The sequence below is a fragment of the Denticeps clupeoides genome, chromosome 18 (assembly GCF_900700375.1).
Source record: "Denticeps clupeoides chromosome 18, fDenClu1.1, whole genome shotgun sequence".
Lineage (NCBI taxonomy): Eukaryota > Metazoa > Chordata > Actinopteri > Clupeiformes > Denticipitidae > Denticeps > Denticeps clupeoides.
In genome coordinates this window covers 5,550,826-5,565,321 of record NC_041724.1, presented here as the reverse complement: position 1 = coordinate 5,565,321, position 14,496 = coordinate 5,550,826, and the positions used below count along the sequence as shown (strand labels likewise).

The following is a 14,496-nucleotide window of genomic DNA, read 5'->3' as shown; positions in this document are numbered from 1 at the left end:
CTGCAGAACTGGGGCCAGCATTACCTGGTATGACCCGGAGGGCGCCATTATCTTCGAGGGAGTTGTCCAGGGCCAGCCAGACAGAAAGGACAGGACCGCCATCGATCCCCCAGTACCTATCACATGCAAGCAGAAGAACTTAGGGTTAGGATACCATGAACCTTTCCCGCATAAACACACCCTTTTATTCCACTCACCTCATGTCCTGGTGCCAGGCAACGTAGGGCAGGTTGTCCTCCTTGTCTTGCCCATTTTGGAGTCCACTTTCATTATTGTGCTCATCTAAAATGACATCACTTTGTTTGTGCTCCATTGGGTACTTGCAGATAAAGCGGGAGTCCAGCAGAAGGACATTGGGGCCCAGGACGCTCCTCACGACCTCCAACAGTTTGCCGTGCTTGACCAGGTCCATCACCCAGCTATGCTGGAGGTGAATGTTGTGGAGGCTGTACTGGGTATACTGTGTTCCTGTGGAGATGCACCGGTATCTCAGCCAGCTTCAGTGACCTCAAGGAGACGATGCATCGTTCTCTTTAAGAATCCGCCACTTACCAAACTTCTCCTCCAGCCCGGCGAAGGCCTCCCTGGCCTCTCGGAGCTCACTGGGTTCCAACACATCCACTCCGGTCAGGTAGCCCTGCAACTCATAGAGGCTGGACATCTCTGCTGCTGACGAGCTCATGTCTGCTTTCTCTCGGTCCAGACTCCTGCGGTTTCCGACTGCGTCCGCTCGCCCAGACGAGGACTGTTTTTATAACCTGGGGAGAACGGCAGGTTGGGTGGGAGGGGTGAGAGGAAGGAGACGAGGCATTTCCTTTCTGAGACCTCCTTGTCTCCTCCTCACTCATTCTGGGTAAATTTATCCCTGGGTGGAGGCAGCAGGAATTCCACAGTGACAGTAGGAGCAAAGTTTAGTGAGAGTTAATGAGAAAAACATTTTCCTGTTTCTCTCTGAAAAAAAAAAGACTAAATCTGAAACGATTGACACACACCTGCACACACCTGCCATGACCTGTGGTCTCTTTTCAATCTATCATTGTCAGTGAACAAGTCCCCATACCTGTGTGTCTTGACCTTCGAAGCTTCCCAATGCTATTGATGAGAAAAAGAGATAGATTATTAAGACACAGCAAAACAAAGTCGAGTTATTCCCTCAATACCATGTCACTCTGTACCTGCTGTGTCTCTCTCTCTGAGGCTTTGCTGTCCCAGGGACACGCGCGGTATTTATAACGCAGAAAGACGGAAGACGGAATTTCCCAGATCAAGTAATATTAACGGAATGAAGGATGGAAATCTATAACAAGAAGATCTTTGTATTTCAAAATACACGTGTGCAAAAAGAATGGTCATCTGTTTTTCTATTGTATCTCTGCTCAGCCTTGCGATTGGCTGCTCTGAAAGGAGCAGGATGGGTAACTTCTTCGAAGGAAAAAAAGCATCACTGAGATTTCTCTATTCTTGATCATGTTCCCTATTGTGCTGTGATCAGATGTCCGGGAAGAGACACCAGAGAACATAGGTCATACAGTACATCATGACTACAACACAGTAACTAAAGGGATTATAATATAAAAGGAAAGTTTACGCCAATTAATACAGACATTCCACAGCAATTCAGTAGAACTTACTGACAGCAGCTGTTTTTTGTGTCTTACTACTTTTTTTAAAGCTTGCATGTTTATTCATTTAAAGTATGAACTGTGTTCAAGGATTCAAGGATTCCCAAGTGAAACAATTTGAAATGTTAAAGGGAAAAATTGTAATAAAATCATAATGACTTGGCTTAACTGTGAACTATTAGGTTAGGTTTAACTTTTGCCATTTTAGCTTTTTTTGTTGTGTGATTTAGCAGCAGAAGGTAAGAGTGACATCTTAAAAGGAAGTGGCAAAACCAACCAGGAACAAGTAAATCATTTTCTTTTATTGTTTTTTTTTTTTAATGGAAAATCTGGCTTAATGTGCCTTAGAAGGTACTAGTGGACTGTCAGCTCTGGAGATGGAAACACCTCTGACCATTCAGGAACGCTGACGGTTTGGCATGTTTGTATGAAGTGTGTTTGACTTGACAGTCTAATCTCATCCAGTCAGCCTGGAATGAAGAAGCAGTTTCTGTTCATTTATGGAAATGTATTTCTGCATTTGTGTGAGTGACAAAGGGTGCTGTGAATTGTGAATGCAGCTTTACTTTTGATTGCCCAAACGATAAAAAAAGTAAATGAAATAAAATACATACAAAACGTTTTTACGTTTGAATATTAGCTTAATAGAAAAACAAAGGGGTGGTTTTAGGACCCCTGAGGTAATACTGTATCATTGTTATATGATAAATATCGTCAAAATAGAAGAAAATTGCACGGCCCACAAACATTGGTTTAAAACCATTCGTAACGCATACACCCCGCTAACCTGAATGGAAATGAATTCCTTAACCCCCGCGCCTGTGTCATGTCAGTGATTATGTAGATAATATGTAATGTTTGTTCAGCGTCTCCTCAGGGGTATTCTCCTTGCAGGGGGCAGCTGCAGTGTTTAGGGCAGGTGGGGGGATGGCCACCTCCCACCGCCGGCTCCTCTCTCCTCTTCCTCCTCGCGTCCTCGTGCCACTGATGATCGCTGTTGCAGCGGTGAACCAGCACTGGCTCCTTCGTCGCCAGTGACTTCTTCATCAGCAGCCTCTGCAGGACCTGCTTGTCCGAACGCTCCCGCTGGAAGTCATCCTCGTAGACCTTTAGCTGCAGGGGACGCACACACTCTCCTTTAGACTCACAGAGGCCTGTATACGAAGTGCGTGGGGAGTGATCGCTAATGTCTTGGAGAGGAAGAAATAACTGTGCAATAACGGCTTTAATGCCGCTTTTTAGCCCAACACGTAAAGCAGTGCGAGGAATGTTGAGGAATGTTCAGCTTAAAATCGTGCAAAAAATGTGCCTTGCCAAGAACTGCCAAGGGGGGTCTGATAAGTATTTAACTGACTCAGTTACTTAAATTACAATTTGGCTCTTGGGTTCTTGCATTTCTCAACACTTCTCAACTTTTCAAAAAAATCCATCCCTCCCCACCCCTTCCTCTCATTACGCTCGTCCACTACAAATTCAAGCACATAGGAGGTCAATGGATCTGACATTTGCGAACGTCCCCACAGCGCTACTTCTTATATCTAAATGAACTTAATGTCATTAAGAACGACTGAATGCTTAGATTAAGCGCCATATATTTGCTTTATTCCCACATTATTAAACCTCTGGCTGCCTTTATTATGCAGCCTTTGGTAAACAGTTCACCATTACACAGTTTACCTCGCAGGAGGGCCACAACCTTTATGTATTTAAGATACATAGCAGAAGATTAGGCTTTATCCTCATAACTGGCCTGCTCTTGTGATAAAACTGTTATGGCAGCACCGGTTATTCAGTGCCGATTATTATTTTAATGGCGTGCTTTACTTTGACCCCTGGAAAAGTAGTTTCTGTGACCTGATGTGGCACCTGCATTAAAAAAAAGCCTGTTAATGAAGAGGAGAGTGACTTGTGCAGCAGGGGTCTGGCCCACCTGCTCCTGCAGTAGCGCCATCTGCTGCCGCATCTCTCCCTCCCGCCGCCGCAGTTGCCGGTTCACCTGCAGCACGCGCTCATGGCCACGGTGCTCGGCCTTATAGTCCGCTTCGTAGATTCTAGTCTGGTGGGTGGGAGAGAATAAAACCCTAAATGCATCAGTGAATTATCCATCAGGACTTTTACACTCGTTTTAATAAAAAATGTGGCGCCCAATAAAGAGAGCAGCGAATGCATGATCAAACATTTACACTGACAAATTCTCATTCTTCTGCTTCAGTGGACCATTTTGGTGTGAGCACTGTGCAGTCATCATGTCACAGGAAGTGCTGGGGGTTTTCTCAGCTTTGGTCGTGAAACCGCAGCATTCAGATCAACTTACAAAGGCGTGACACCCACAGACAGGTACTAAGAACATGACTGGTGCAGTGAGACGAGTGGCCACATGGTGGTGCTGTTCACTGTCCACAAGAAAGAAAAGGCCTTCCAAGGATCACTGAAAACTGTGGTGGCGTGGTGCCCAAACCTGGCATTTCAGAGCCTCCAACTGCTCCTTCAGATCCTGAACCTCTCTCTGGCCATGTTTGTGCTCGGTGGTGACGCTCTTGCTCCTGCTGCTCTGGTGCTGTAAAAATGGGAGGGGCTGCAGAAGAGAGGCGGGGCTCAAGCGATCTGACGTTGACTTGGTGGTAGGGTCAGATTCGGAAAGTCTGGACTTAGCTGCTGTGTTCTGCAGAAAAGATGGATGACATACATGGGTATGTGTGTGATCACCTTGTCTGTGTGTGCGTGTGTTTGTCATTGAGAAAGAAGTTTAGATCAATGTGCATGCTGGTTTAACGTAACAGGCAGTGTATTCAAGTATGAAATATTTTGGGTCAAAATATTACAACAAACTAAATATACTTTTTTTTTTTTAATGAATATTATTGTCAATACCTGATCGTAGCAAACAGCCTGATAAAATCTTTGTATAACTTAAGCGTATATGAATAGATTGTGTGTGTGTGTGTGTGTGTGTGTCATACAGTATAGATTAGGGCAGGGTAAAAGTGATGGTTAAAAGTGATGGTTAATGTCGTTTTTATTCATTTGTTGTGTTGTTATCCAGTGGATCCAGGGATGTTCTCACCTGTTTAGCAGCACGGTGAATGCTCTCCTCCAGCAGGCGGATGTATTCCTGCAACTGCTGGTTCTTCTTCAGCTCCTGCATCAGTGTGTGCTCATAGTACTCCCTCTTACTCTGCAAACACACACACACACACACACACACACACACACACACACACACACACACACAGTTACTTTGCCATCCCTTCAAAGAGGCTTTTAATTTTAATTTTGCTTTATGACAAAACTCTATTTTTCAGCACAGAAAATGTAATGTTATCTGTAACAGATGCTTATTTTGATGATTGCCCTCGTACTGAGCAATTTACTGCCAATTTAATGGAAGTCAGCCAAATAGATCCATGAGTCACAGAAGCTCCAAGCACAGACAGTTCCACTGTGAGCTTTAAATACTGACATCCAGAAATATTTATGGAATAAACATGTATCTGTTGCAAAATCAGCTTGAGTCGGAGTGAATCAGCCACAGGCGGCATCTCTGCCATTTGCTTCCTTGGAGCCACAAGCTGCTTCCGCTCAAACTAATGAACAGATTCATGCAGCGCTCAGATGAGGGGAGGAACATCCGAACTGATGACATGCTGATGAGTTTCTCCATCTGATTCTGAAAGACTCGGATGAAGAACCTCCAGAGGACTCACCTGCTCGTGCTCCACCTTGAGCAGCAGCCTGCTGTTGAGCTGCTGTACGCTGCTGTTCTCCTGCTCCAAGCTCTCCAGCCGCTGCTGCAGACCCTGCGTGGTGCTGCGGTAGATGTGGTCCCAGTCCTCATTCAGCTTCATCAGCTAAAACCAGTAAAGACATCGGATGAGCCGGTATGTAAGAGCACAGTGACTGCTTATATACTGAAATCGTACATGAATGCACGTCATTTTGGCTCAACTCAACAAACTGACCGCAAGCTCAAACAGAAAGATCTCAGCTTGATTTCATACTGGAATTAGGACGAACAATTCTTTTCTGACATTTTTTTGAAGTGAATGTGAAAAAGTGAAAGTGAAGTGATTGCCATTGTGATGCCATTAACCCATCACCCTTGGCGAGCAGTGGGCAGCCATGACAGGTGCCCGGGGAGCAGTGTGTGGGGATGGTGCTTTGCTCAGTGGCACCTCAGTGGCACCTTGGCGGACCAGGATTCGAACTGGCAAGCTTCTGATTACGGGGCCGCTTTCTTAACCGCTAGGCCACCACTGCCCTGTTAATAAAAAGGGATTGTCAGTGTGAAACACTGCAGCACAGTACAATGTGTCTTCTGCATTTAACCATCACCCTCGGTGAGCAGTGGGCAGCCATGACACAGTGCTCAGTGCATAAAATTATGCGTCTGTTTTCTTACCCGCTAAGCCACCACTGAAATGTCTTGGTGTTTTTAAAGTGAAGTGATTGTCACATGTGATACACAGCAGCACAGCACACGGTGCACACAGTGAAATTTGTCCTCTGTATTTAACCCATCACCCTTAGTGAGCAGTGGGCAGCCATGACAGGCGCCCGGGGAGCAGTGTGTGGGGACGGTGCTTTGCTCAGTGGCACCTTGGCAGATTGGGATTCGAACAGGCAACCTTCTGATTACAGGCCCACTTCCTTAACCGCTAGGCCACCACTGCCACTGTTGGTGTCAGACGGTGTCACTGTTGCAAAGGTTACAAAGGTGTGCAAAAGTCTGAAAATTACTATATGGCCAGAGAATTTTATGTCAATGTCAAGGTTAGGATTGTCATATTACCTCAGAGGCAAATAAAATGGTTTAATTCAGAGACTGCGGAGCGTGTGTGACGAATTTTGAGTGTTGAGTTTAGCCAGAATGCATATATGCATGAACCCGTATGCACAGCACAGGCATGCTTTGCACAAGCAATATGAATGTGAGCGTGCAAATGTTGCAAGAGGCCTGAATGGGAGTATCTCCTTGAAGCCCCTTAATTTCATCAGGGATGCTCGCCGTCAGTAAGCGGCAATGACAAGAGTTCCCCAATGACGCATGAAAACATAAATGAACCTCACTCGCCTCTGCCTTCAGTTGTGTCACGGTAGCTGTTTACAGAGTCCCCTCAGCATCACCGTTTCACTGATCAAATAAACGCAACGTCCATGACAGAACATGCACACACAGATCAGATCAGATGTTCTCATACTGCACAGAGCCTCGACTGTTAATATTCTGCTTTCACAAAACCCTGCAAAAAACTCAAAGCTGTGCATGGCTAATCCATGACTTATATAACTGACGTACAATGTTCATTTCATGATGGTTCACTCCAGAGCCCCGAAAAACAAAGGGTGACTGTGAATTTGCAGTGGCAGGATCAAAGCTCTAAAATAGTGTTGCACACAGGAGTTCTTCTGAAGCGTTTGATCCAGGTTTTTGTGTGCTTTTAATGTGATTTGATGTGGCCTAAAAAAATCCAAATTTGTGGCAATGGGGGTTTTTGTGGGGGTGTAGTAGTTTGGTGTATTTCTTTAAAAACCAAAAGCAACTTGTTCTAATGAGAATAAAACAACATGGACATCGCAATTGCTGTAAATTGTGTCCGATCTGTGATAGCTGCCCGATCTGTGTGTGCATGTGTTACCTGTATACCGATATCAGGTGGACCACAGCTAAAGTAAAGTGAAGTGAAGTGGGATTCGAACGGGCAACCTTCTGATTACGGGGCCACGTCCTTAACCGCTGGGCCACCACTGCCCCAACCAGCAAGAGCTGATCAGCCAGAGCATTATGTTTGAATGAAAATTATATGGCATGGAAATGGACATGGGCGCGATGTTTCATTGACAGATGTGAGAGAGCAGATTGTGTGTCGACAAATATTTTTTGACATTTCTTCTGAGTTTAAGTTTCTTATTTTGAAGTTGTCCACCAAAATACAAACCACGCCAGTTTAGTATCACTGAACGTGTTTGAGTGGAGCAACTGAAGCTTAAAAGAGGGGGACCAAATTTCGTCTGCTCCGTTTGGGGAAATGGCCCCAAAATGAGTGATGGGTGCTCCGGAGTGAAGGTGTCTGTCAATACCTCTTTGTTGAGTCTCCGCAGCTCTGTGTTCTTGTTGAGCAGCCGGAGCTTCTCCTCGTCGGCAGGCGTGATGGACATGCTGTCTGTAATCAGAGTGACCTGTTCCTCGCCCGAAATGAGCCTCTCGTCTGATACCTCCTCTTCTTGTAGCCTGCATACACACACACACACACACACGCACACACACTTACGCTGTTACAGATGAATACAGCTCACAGAGACGCTGATGCAAATGTACACATAGGCAGATATCGACACAAACACACATCTGCTGGTAACAAAAAAACAGTTGGAAAAATGTACAGCACATGGTGACAACCAAATGTGTCCTCTGATTTTAATCATCACCCTTAGTGAGCAGTATGTGGCCATGAAAGGCACCTGGGGAACAGTGTGTGGGGACGGTACTTTTGCTCAGTGGCGGATCGGGATTAGAACCAGCAACCTTCTGGTTACGGGTCCGTTTACATACCCACTAGGCAACCACTGCCCCAGTCACAGCTATTAAGTTCAGATGTGATTGGATGAACAGGGTTTTTTGGATCATCAGCCAGGGGTGCTGCACCAGGTCCCATGTACTATTTACTTTAAGCAAATGATGGACGTTCAGTCTTGACCAAATCAAGAGCCAGATGAGAAATTGGATCAAACAACAGCAATCGTTGCACATGCGGCATCCGGCACATTGTACACGCTCATAATATGCAACAGTAAACCAGAGGGGATCATTATTCTGCACACAGCGCCGCTCCTTCCCCAGCCTTATAAAATCACAATATTGGAGGTCATGCCTCCCACTTCCCCTCACTGTTCACGCTGAAAACCTAATTTATGGAAATTAATCATGCTTTAAAAAAAAAACGGCCCCAGGACTGGCCCGGCCGTTCAAAGCCTGACCTGAGATGCACTGCGTGGCAAGGGCAAGCATAGATAAGCCCTGCTTATCGTCACCCCCCCCCCCCCCCCAACCCCCACCCCTATATCGTCGCAAACACGTACACAGTACGTCTCCTCCACAGTACAACAAAAGGACCCCAGGATCCCCATCCTATCCCCCTGTCGCCGGCCTTAATCTCCCCCCCCGAACCATTTATTCATCTGCACTTCAATTCATGTCCTAAAGCACAACAAATTTATGAATGGGGCCAGGGCGATAATGCACTACGTTGGAAATTATAGACCTGCATCAGCATTAAAGCCTTCTCTTTCTGAATGATGAGCGTGCCGGTTTATTGCCAGATCGGGTGGGCAAGTGATGGATATACCTATGGTGTAAAGAATCGGAATTTTTATGATCAAAAGAGGAGACCTGAAAGTCAAAACTACATTGCGGTGTACGCAAAACATAAAATGAACTTTTGAAAAGTGTTTGGAGAGAGTGTGTCTTCTCAGCCAGGAAAACTGAAGTGTTTTAGATTAGAGCTTCACCAGACAAATGCGCCCATCACGGGTCAGCAGGTTTGCCACAGTCTCCCATCAGATGGTGAGATTAGAGCTGCCACCGTCTGACGACTCAATTCTGTTTTTCCGAAGGCAAACATCTGGGAAGTGGAACAGAAAAGATCATCTTTTGCTGTAAAAACCACTGAGATGGAACAGCGGAATGTGCAGAACGTGAGAAGGCGTCAGGTGCCATATGCTAGCGGTAGGACCCACTAGCCAGTCGTGACGCGCTGTGGGTGGACCACCCACCGTCCTGTCACTCCCTCACCCAGGGGACTCCCAGGTACGACAACAGAGTCACCTGAGATCACACTTCTAACACCTTGCGAGAACTTTTCCCCTAGGAGCTGGGGGCCATGGACTATTCTTCTGGTTCTCACATCGTCATGTCCCTCAGGGGAATGGGAAATGCCACCGCCCAGTTGCAGAAACGTTTCTGTCCTTCTCTAGCTGGAAGGACGTTGAGGTGTATTCCTTTTGGCTGCAATGGCAGGGGAATTAATTGTCACTTTTGAATGAGAAATAAAATAATCCTCCTTTCGGAAGCTCAGGTTGTCAGAAAAAATTACAGGCCAGTACAGAGTTTCACGAAAGAGGTGAGAAATACGGCACCTGACATCACTCAAACTTTGCGTTACATGAAGGGTAATAAAAAACCCGGAACTGTTTTTGTACTTCAATTTTTTATTCTACGTTTTCTTTTTAAAAAATGGTTATTAAGGTACATATTTGGGGCTCTAAAGTCTAATGCAAGAACATTAGACATGCCAGTTAACGTTAATGACATGGCAGTGCTACATGGTTGGTGAAAAAGGCCGTATAAGTTCGCATTGTGCACAAAGCAGGGCAGGCCGGATATAAACACACACAAAAATTGCCGCTGCTACTACTGCTGCTACTACTTGCTGTAACATCCCTTAACAAACAAAAAAAGGGTTCCTCAATAGCTGTTTCAACCCCCTGGCGATGTTTCATTGTGTCATGAAAGTCTGATATTAAAGATAATTTTGTGCTGGATGTTGCCAATTTTTTGCTGAAGAACAAATTAATATATTTCTTGTTGGGTTTCAGAAAAGACTTGACTTTTAAGAAATGCTCCATTCTTAAAGACTTTTGCCTTCAGATTGGCCTCTAGGGTTGAAATATCTTTCCACTTAAACACAGCTTGAGAGAAAATCTGAACTGAAAATCTGAGGGGGGTTAACGTACCCTGTGGTGAGAGGAGATTGGTCCTCCGGAGGAAGAGAACTGGGTGTGGGAGCAGAGTCCTCCTCTGACAGTGACAACTCCGGCCTTCCATCCATGTTGGGCTCCAGACTGTGTGGATCTGAGCGGCACACGAGTTAAACGTCTCCCGCTGTGGTCAAGCTCTGAAGCTGTCTGAGGCAGTAAATGTCACTTTCAAGCTATCTGTACCCCAAAAAGAGGAAGTTTCAAATATAGACGCAGACGCTCACATGCAAAAAAGAGCACAGAATAGGAAGTCAAAGCAGCCAAGAGAGAACTGATATCACAGTGCATCCATCATATCATGGAAAACATCTTTGGTCTAATTAAACATTTCACATCTTCGTCTGAAGATTCATTTGGTAACATTTTCACACTGAGACACCGCATTTGTTTTTGTGGACACACAATTTGGTGATGATGACAACCATCACAACTGTTTTGATTTGTTTTGATGTGAGCAGAGGAAGTTGACGGCGCGACGCGCGGGGGAATTTCCGTTGCTATGCATGTGGGTTTCAAGTTTCTGTTTTTGTACGTCCAACAAAAATGCACTCCCATCATGGAGTGCACCAGTTTGTGTAATCATAACAGTACTTATGTTTCTGGCCTTTTGGGGTTTGTGTCTCTTTATCACATCTTGAAATGTGAGCATTGTAATTGGTCATTTGCTCCTGATAATTAGGCATCGATTAAATTAAGGTTATTCATTAGACCTAATAGACTACGTCAATGGTGAGTGAAAGACAGAAAATTCCCATCACAACATGGCTGAACAGATAATGGCAAAAATTACAAAACAACATGGTACATGAGTACTCTGAATTTCCTAGTACTTTTTTAGGTAGACAAGGTTGTGGTAATTTGTGATAATCGCTCAAGACCTTCATGGAGGTGAAAGTAGCGTATGATATGATTTTCTGTTCTCCTACTGCATCCCATGACTTTGACCATTGTGTGCAGAACCACACGTTAAGCTTATAAATGGACTCCACAAATGGAGATGAAGCCGCAATGTTCTTGTCACAATGTGTCAATTCCACAATGTTCCTAGCTGTTCCTAGCTGCATGAATCTGGGCGATTTGTACACCCTAATGACGACTGTAGATGGCGTTGGTGGATTGGTTCACATGAATACTTGCTATATTTTCAATATGAATATGGAATAAGGTCATAAGGTAACATTTGCCAGTAAAGTTCTAAAGAAATCAAACTATTGTTAAAATTAAAAGGATTCTTTTTTTGTGATTGATGGGACAGTGTACGAGGAGTTATGCATTAGAATATTTACCCCTGGGTCCACAATTACACCACAGTGAACCCAGAGTTACTATGGTTACATAGATGGACTGCCTAGCACATAGCTTGGGTGATTTAGAGTGGTCATGTAGCAGGATAACACTCAGTCTTTATTGTGACCATGGTGTGATTATACCAAATTTTGGATGCCAGAATTACTGGCCATGGTACCAGAGTTGAAATAAAGCCTCACTATCAAACTATCAAAGTTCCACATTTAATGACCAGAAAGAATAAAAAGTGAAAGGAAAGAACAAAAATCTGAAATAATAAATCACAGTTCATGAAAACAGACTTCGCCTCAGTAAGTCATCATTCTCCCTGATCAATGTGCGGTGCTAATAGAGAGTGGCATCTTGTGAAAGGGACACGCCGCCATTACAATAATCCACACTGAGCGCCTTTGTAATCTTTAATCTGTCACTGGCTCAGGTGATCAAAAGAGAAACGTTTCTTTCTTCCGCGTCAAGAAATACATCAACCTGACCGCTCAACTCGGCTGAGAAGAGGTTGCAGGTCCATCTAGACCCCAAAGTAGTGATAAAGTTCATGTCCTGAAATGCCATTTATTTTCAGCCATTTCTCAAGATCTGAAATAAGTTTGTGCGTGTTTCTACATAACATTCTTGAAACTGCATGACTTAATATTTATTGGTTACATTATGTTCCAAAAAACACTTATTTTGCGGGTACAAAGTGAGCGTTTTTCATGTTTTTAAAAGGAACCCCACACAGCACACCTAATAAGTAGGGGATCATCTGGCGACCGGCTGACATTGTCTCATGCCTCTCGCCTTGACAGCCTGCCAGTCGGTGAATTGCCGTGTCCATCACAGTTTGAAAACCGCCCGGAGGCTGTTAGTTGCAGATTGGATTTATTGACTCCACGCGGCCGCACGGAGCCGGGGAAAAATTACACACTGCCATGCGAAGGGCATCGATTTTGCCCCAAAGATGAGATTAGGGTGCGGAATGGCAGGAGGATGAAAATGGGAGAACACCAAACCCAGTTATTATCACAGGTGTGACGCAGGCTACTCACAAAGATGCAATGCAGGAACAGGTCCATGTAGTTGCTCCATTAATTAAACGTAGTTCCTGGTTTATACGTCATAAAAGTGAAAGTGAAGTGATTGTCATATACATCGCAGCACCTGGTGACACAACGAAATGTGTCCTCTGCTTTTAACCATCACCCTTGGTGAGCAGTGGGCAGCCATGACATGCGCCCGGGGAGCAGTTTGTGGGGACGGTGGCACCTCAGTGACACCTTGGCGGATCGGGATTTGAACCTGCAACCTTCTGATTATGGGGCCGCTTCCTTAACTGCTAGGCCACCGCTGCCCCAAGCAGTTCCTTTTTGCGGTAATAATATGTTGGAGCTGCTGCTGTGGTGATTATGTGGATGAGGTAAAAGAAGAGGAAAAAGTCATGTTTTGTGTAAAACACCTGAATGGCTGCATTTCCTGTAAAACAGCTATTGCACAATGCTGCCGCAGCACTCTGTTGTTTCTTTTTTGTCAGATTGCATAATGAAACCTTTGTGTTTGTGCTCAAGGCCATGGGAAGATGAGTTGGTGTTGAGATCTACTTAACTCTATTTTAAAACTATGCAGGACCCTCGGGTCAGTGTGCACGTTAACGGCAGATTCAGCTACGCTAACACTTACGGCATTTATCAGACACTTGTATCCAGAGCGACTTTTAATAAGTAGTTACAGGGACAGTCCCCCCCTGGAGCAACTTAGGGTTAAGTGTCTTGCTCAGGGACACAATGGTAGTAAGTGGGATTTGGTTCATAGGCCAGTGTGTTACCCACTAGGCTACTACCACACTAAGTACATCATGAACATCATGCTATATTTCTAATATTAGCCAACATTTACATTAAAAAGCATATATCTTTACACTGAATAAAGCATGGAAAATAACTCTCTTGACAGTCATTGCAGCCCCATCTAGTGGAGCATTCGAGTACGACGCTGAATACTGATATCTTGGCTAATCAAGAGTTGTACATGACAGTATATTTCTGATTCAGATATCAGTTCAAACCTAATACGAGTGTTAAGGGCTGTAGTGCGAAAGACAGGGAGCGAGAGATGAAACTATGTAATTGAACGGCCTCTGTATAATCTCTTCCCACACTAGTGAATCACAGGACATGCCTGCCCACACAAGGTAAGACTCCCGGCTTAGTGCCAACACTCACGCTCTCACCATCGTTGTCCTATACCCTGTTACAGCAGTGCATCTGGCTCAACCGCGTGGAGCCACTGAGCCACGCTCCTACTGTGTGTGATGAAATTTGTCCACAGCGCACACACACGAAACACGCGAGACACCACATCTGGGTGTCAGTAAGAGGCTTAGGCAGGGCTGCGTAGGATTAGGATTTGAAGTGTAACACAATGTGTTTGTCGCATATGCTTCAAGCTATACAACCTGTGAAATGAAGCCACGCCTCTGATCATATTTCAGAAAATGCTGAGTAGATTTGATAACATTTTTGCATCAAATTAAACTGAACCACAGAGGTGCAATAATCAGCATATGTATTACTGAATATGTATATGTATTATCCCATGACGTAGGAGAGAGAATGCAACTGGGAAATGGAATGTTAAATGGGATGAAATCTCATTTTCACCCTCGTCGCTCACAGCAGTAAATATGCAAGTTCAGGAGGCCCATTGGTCCACACGACACCGAGTGCCACCAGATGCAGACAGCCCTGGGCCTTTGCTCCGCTCCGGTCTCCAGGTGTGGCCTGACATTCAGGAGTCATTGCAATGCAGCTGCTCCTCGGACGGCGGAGGCATAAAT

The 14,496-nt window shown here is 44.9% G+C and overlaps 2 protein-coding genes across 6 annotated transcripts in view; both read right to left on the bottom strand.

Annotated features, from left to right (window-relative positions):
- Nucleotides 1-14,496, bottom strand: part of LOC114768253 (probable alpha-ketoglutarate-dependent hypophosphite dioxygenase) — a 78,837-nt gene that overhangs the window by 1,103 nt on the left and 63,238 nt on the right. Inside the window, exons 1-5 of one of the 3 annotated variants that reach the window (XM_028960438.1) lie at nt 1,176-1,195; nt 1,061-1,092; nt 553-758; nt 198-468; nt 25-116 (exon numbers count right to left, since the gene is read on the bottom strand). In XM_028960438.1, the coding sequence (XP_028816271.1) occupies nt 25-116; nt 198-468; nt 553-682 (493 nt within the window). In that variant the 5' untranslated portion in view covers nt 683-758; nt 1,061-1,092; nt 1,176-1,195. Of the gene's footprint in view, nt 1-24; nt 117-197; nt 469-552; nt 759-1,060; nt 1,196-14,496 lie in introns of those variants that run through there. The other 2 variants (XM_028960440.1, XM_028960439.1) reach the window with 2 other exon arrangements.
- LOC114768251 (TNFAIP3-interacting protein 1) lies at nt 2,459-10,564 on the bottom strand. 3 transcript variants are annotated; one of them, XM_028960435.1, is made up of 7 exons: nt 10,353-10,564; nt 7,701-7,851; nt 5,327-5,470; nt 4,687-4,797; nt 4,081-4,284; nt 3,553-3,678; nt 2,459-2,735 (listed from the first exon to the last, which is right to left on the bottom strand). In XM_028960435.1, the coding sequence occupies exons 1-7, from the start codon at nt 10,445-10,447 to the stop codon at nt 2,496-2,498; spliced, it is 1,071 nt and encodes a 356-aa protein (XP_028816268.1). In that variant the 5' UTR covers nt 10,448-10,564; the 3' UTR covers nt 2,459-2,495. The 3 variants fall into 3 exon arrangements, with proteins under 3 accessions (XP_028816268.1, XP_028816270.1, XP_028816269.1); XM_028960437.1 differs by lacking the exon at nt 10,353-10,564 and adding an exon at nt 9,524-9,591; XM_028960436.1 differs by lacking the exon at nt 10,353-10,564 and adding an exon at nt 9,129-9,315.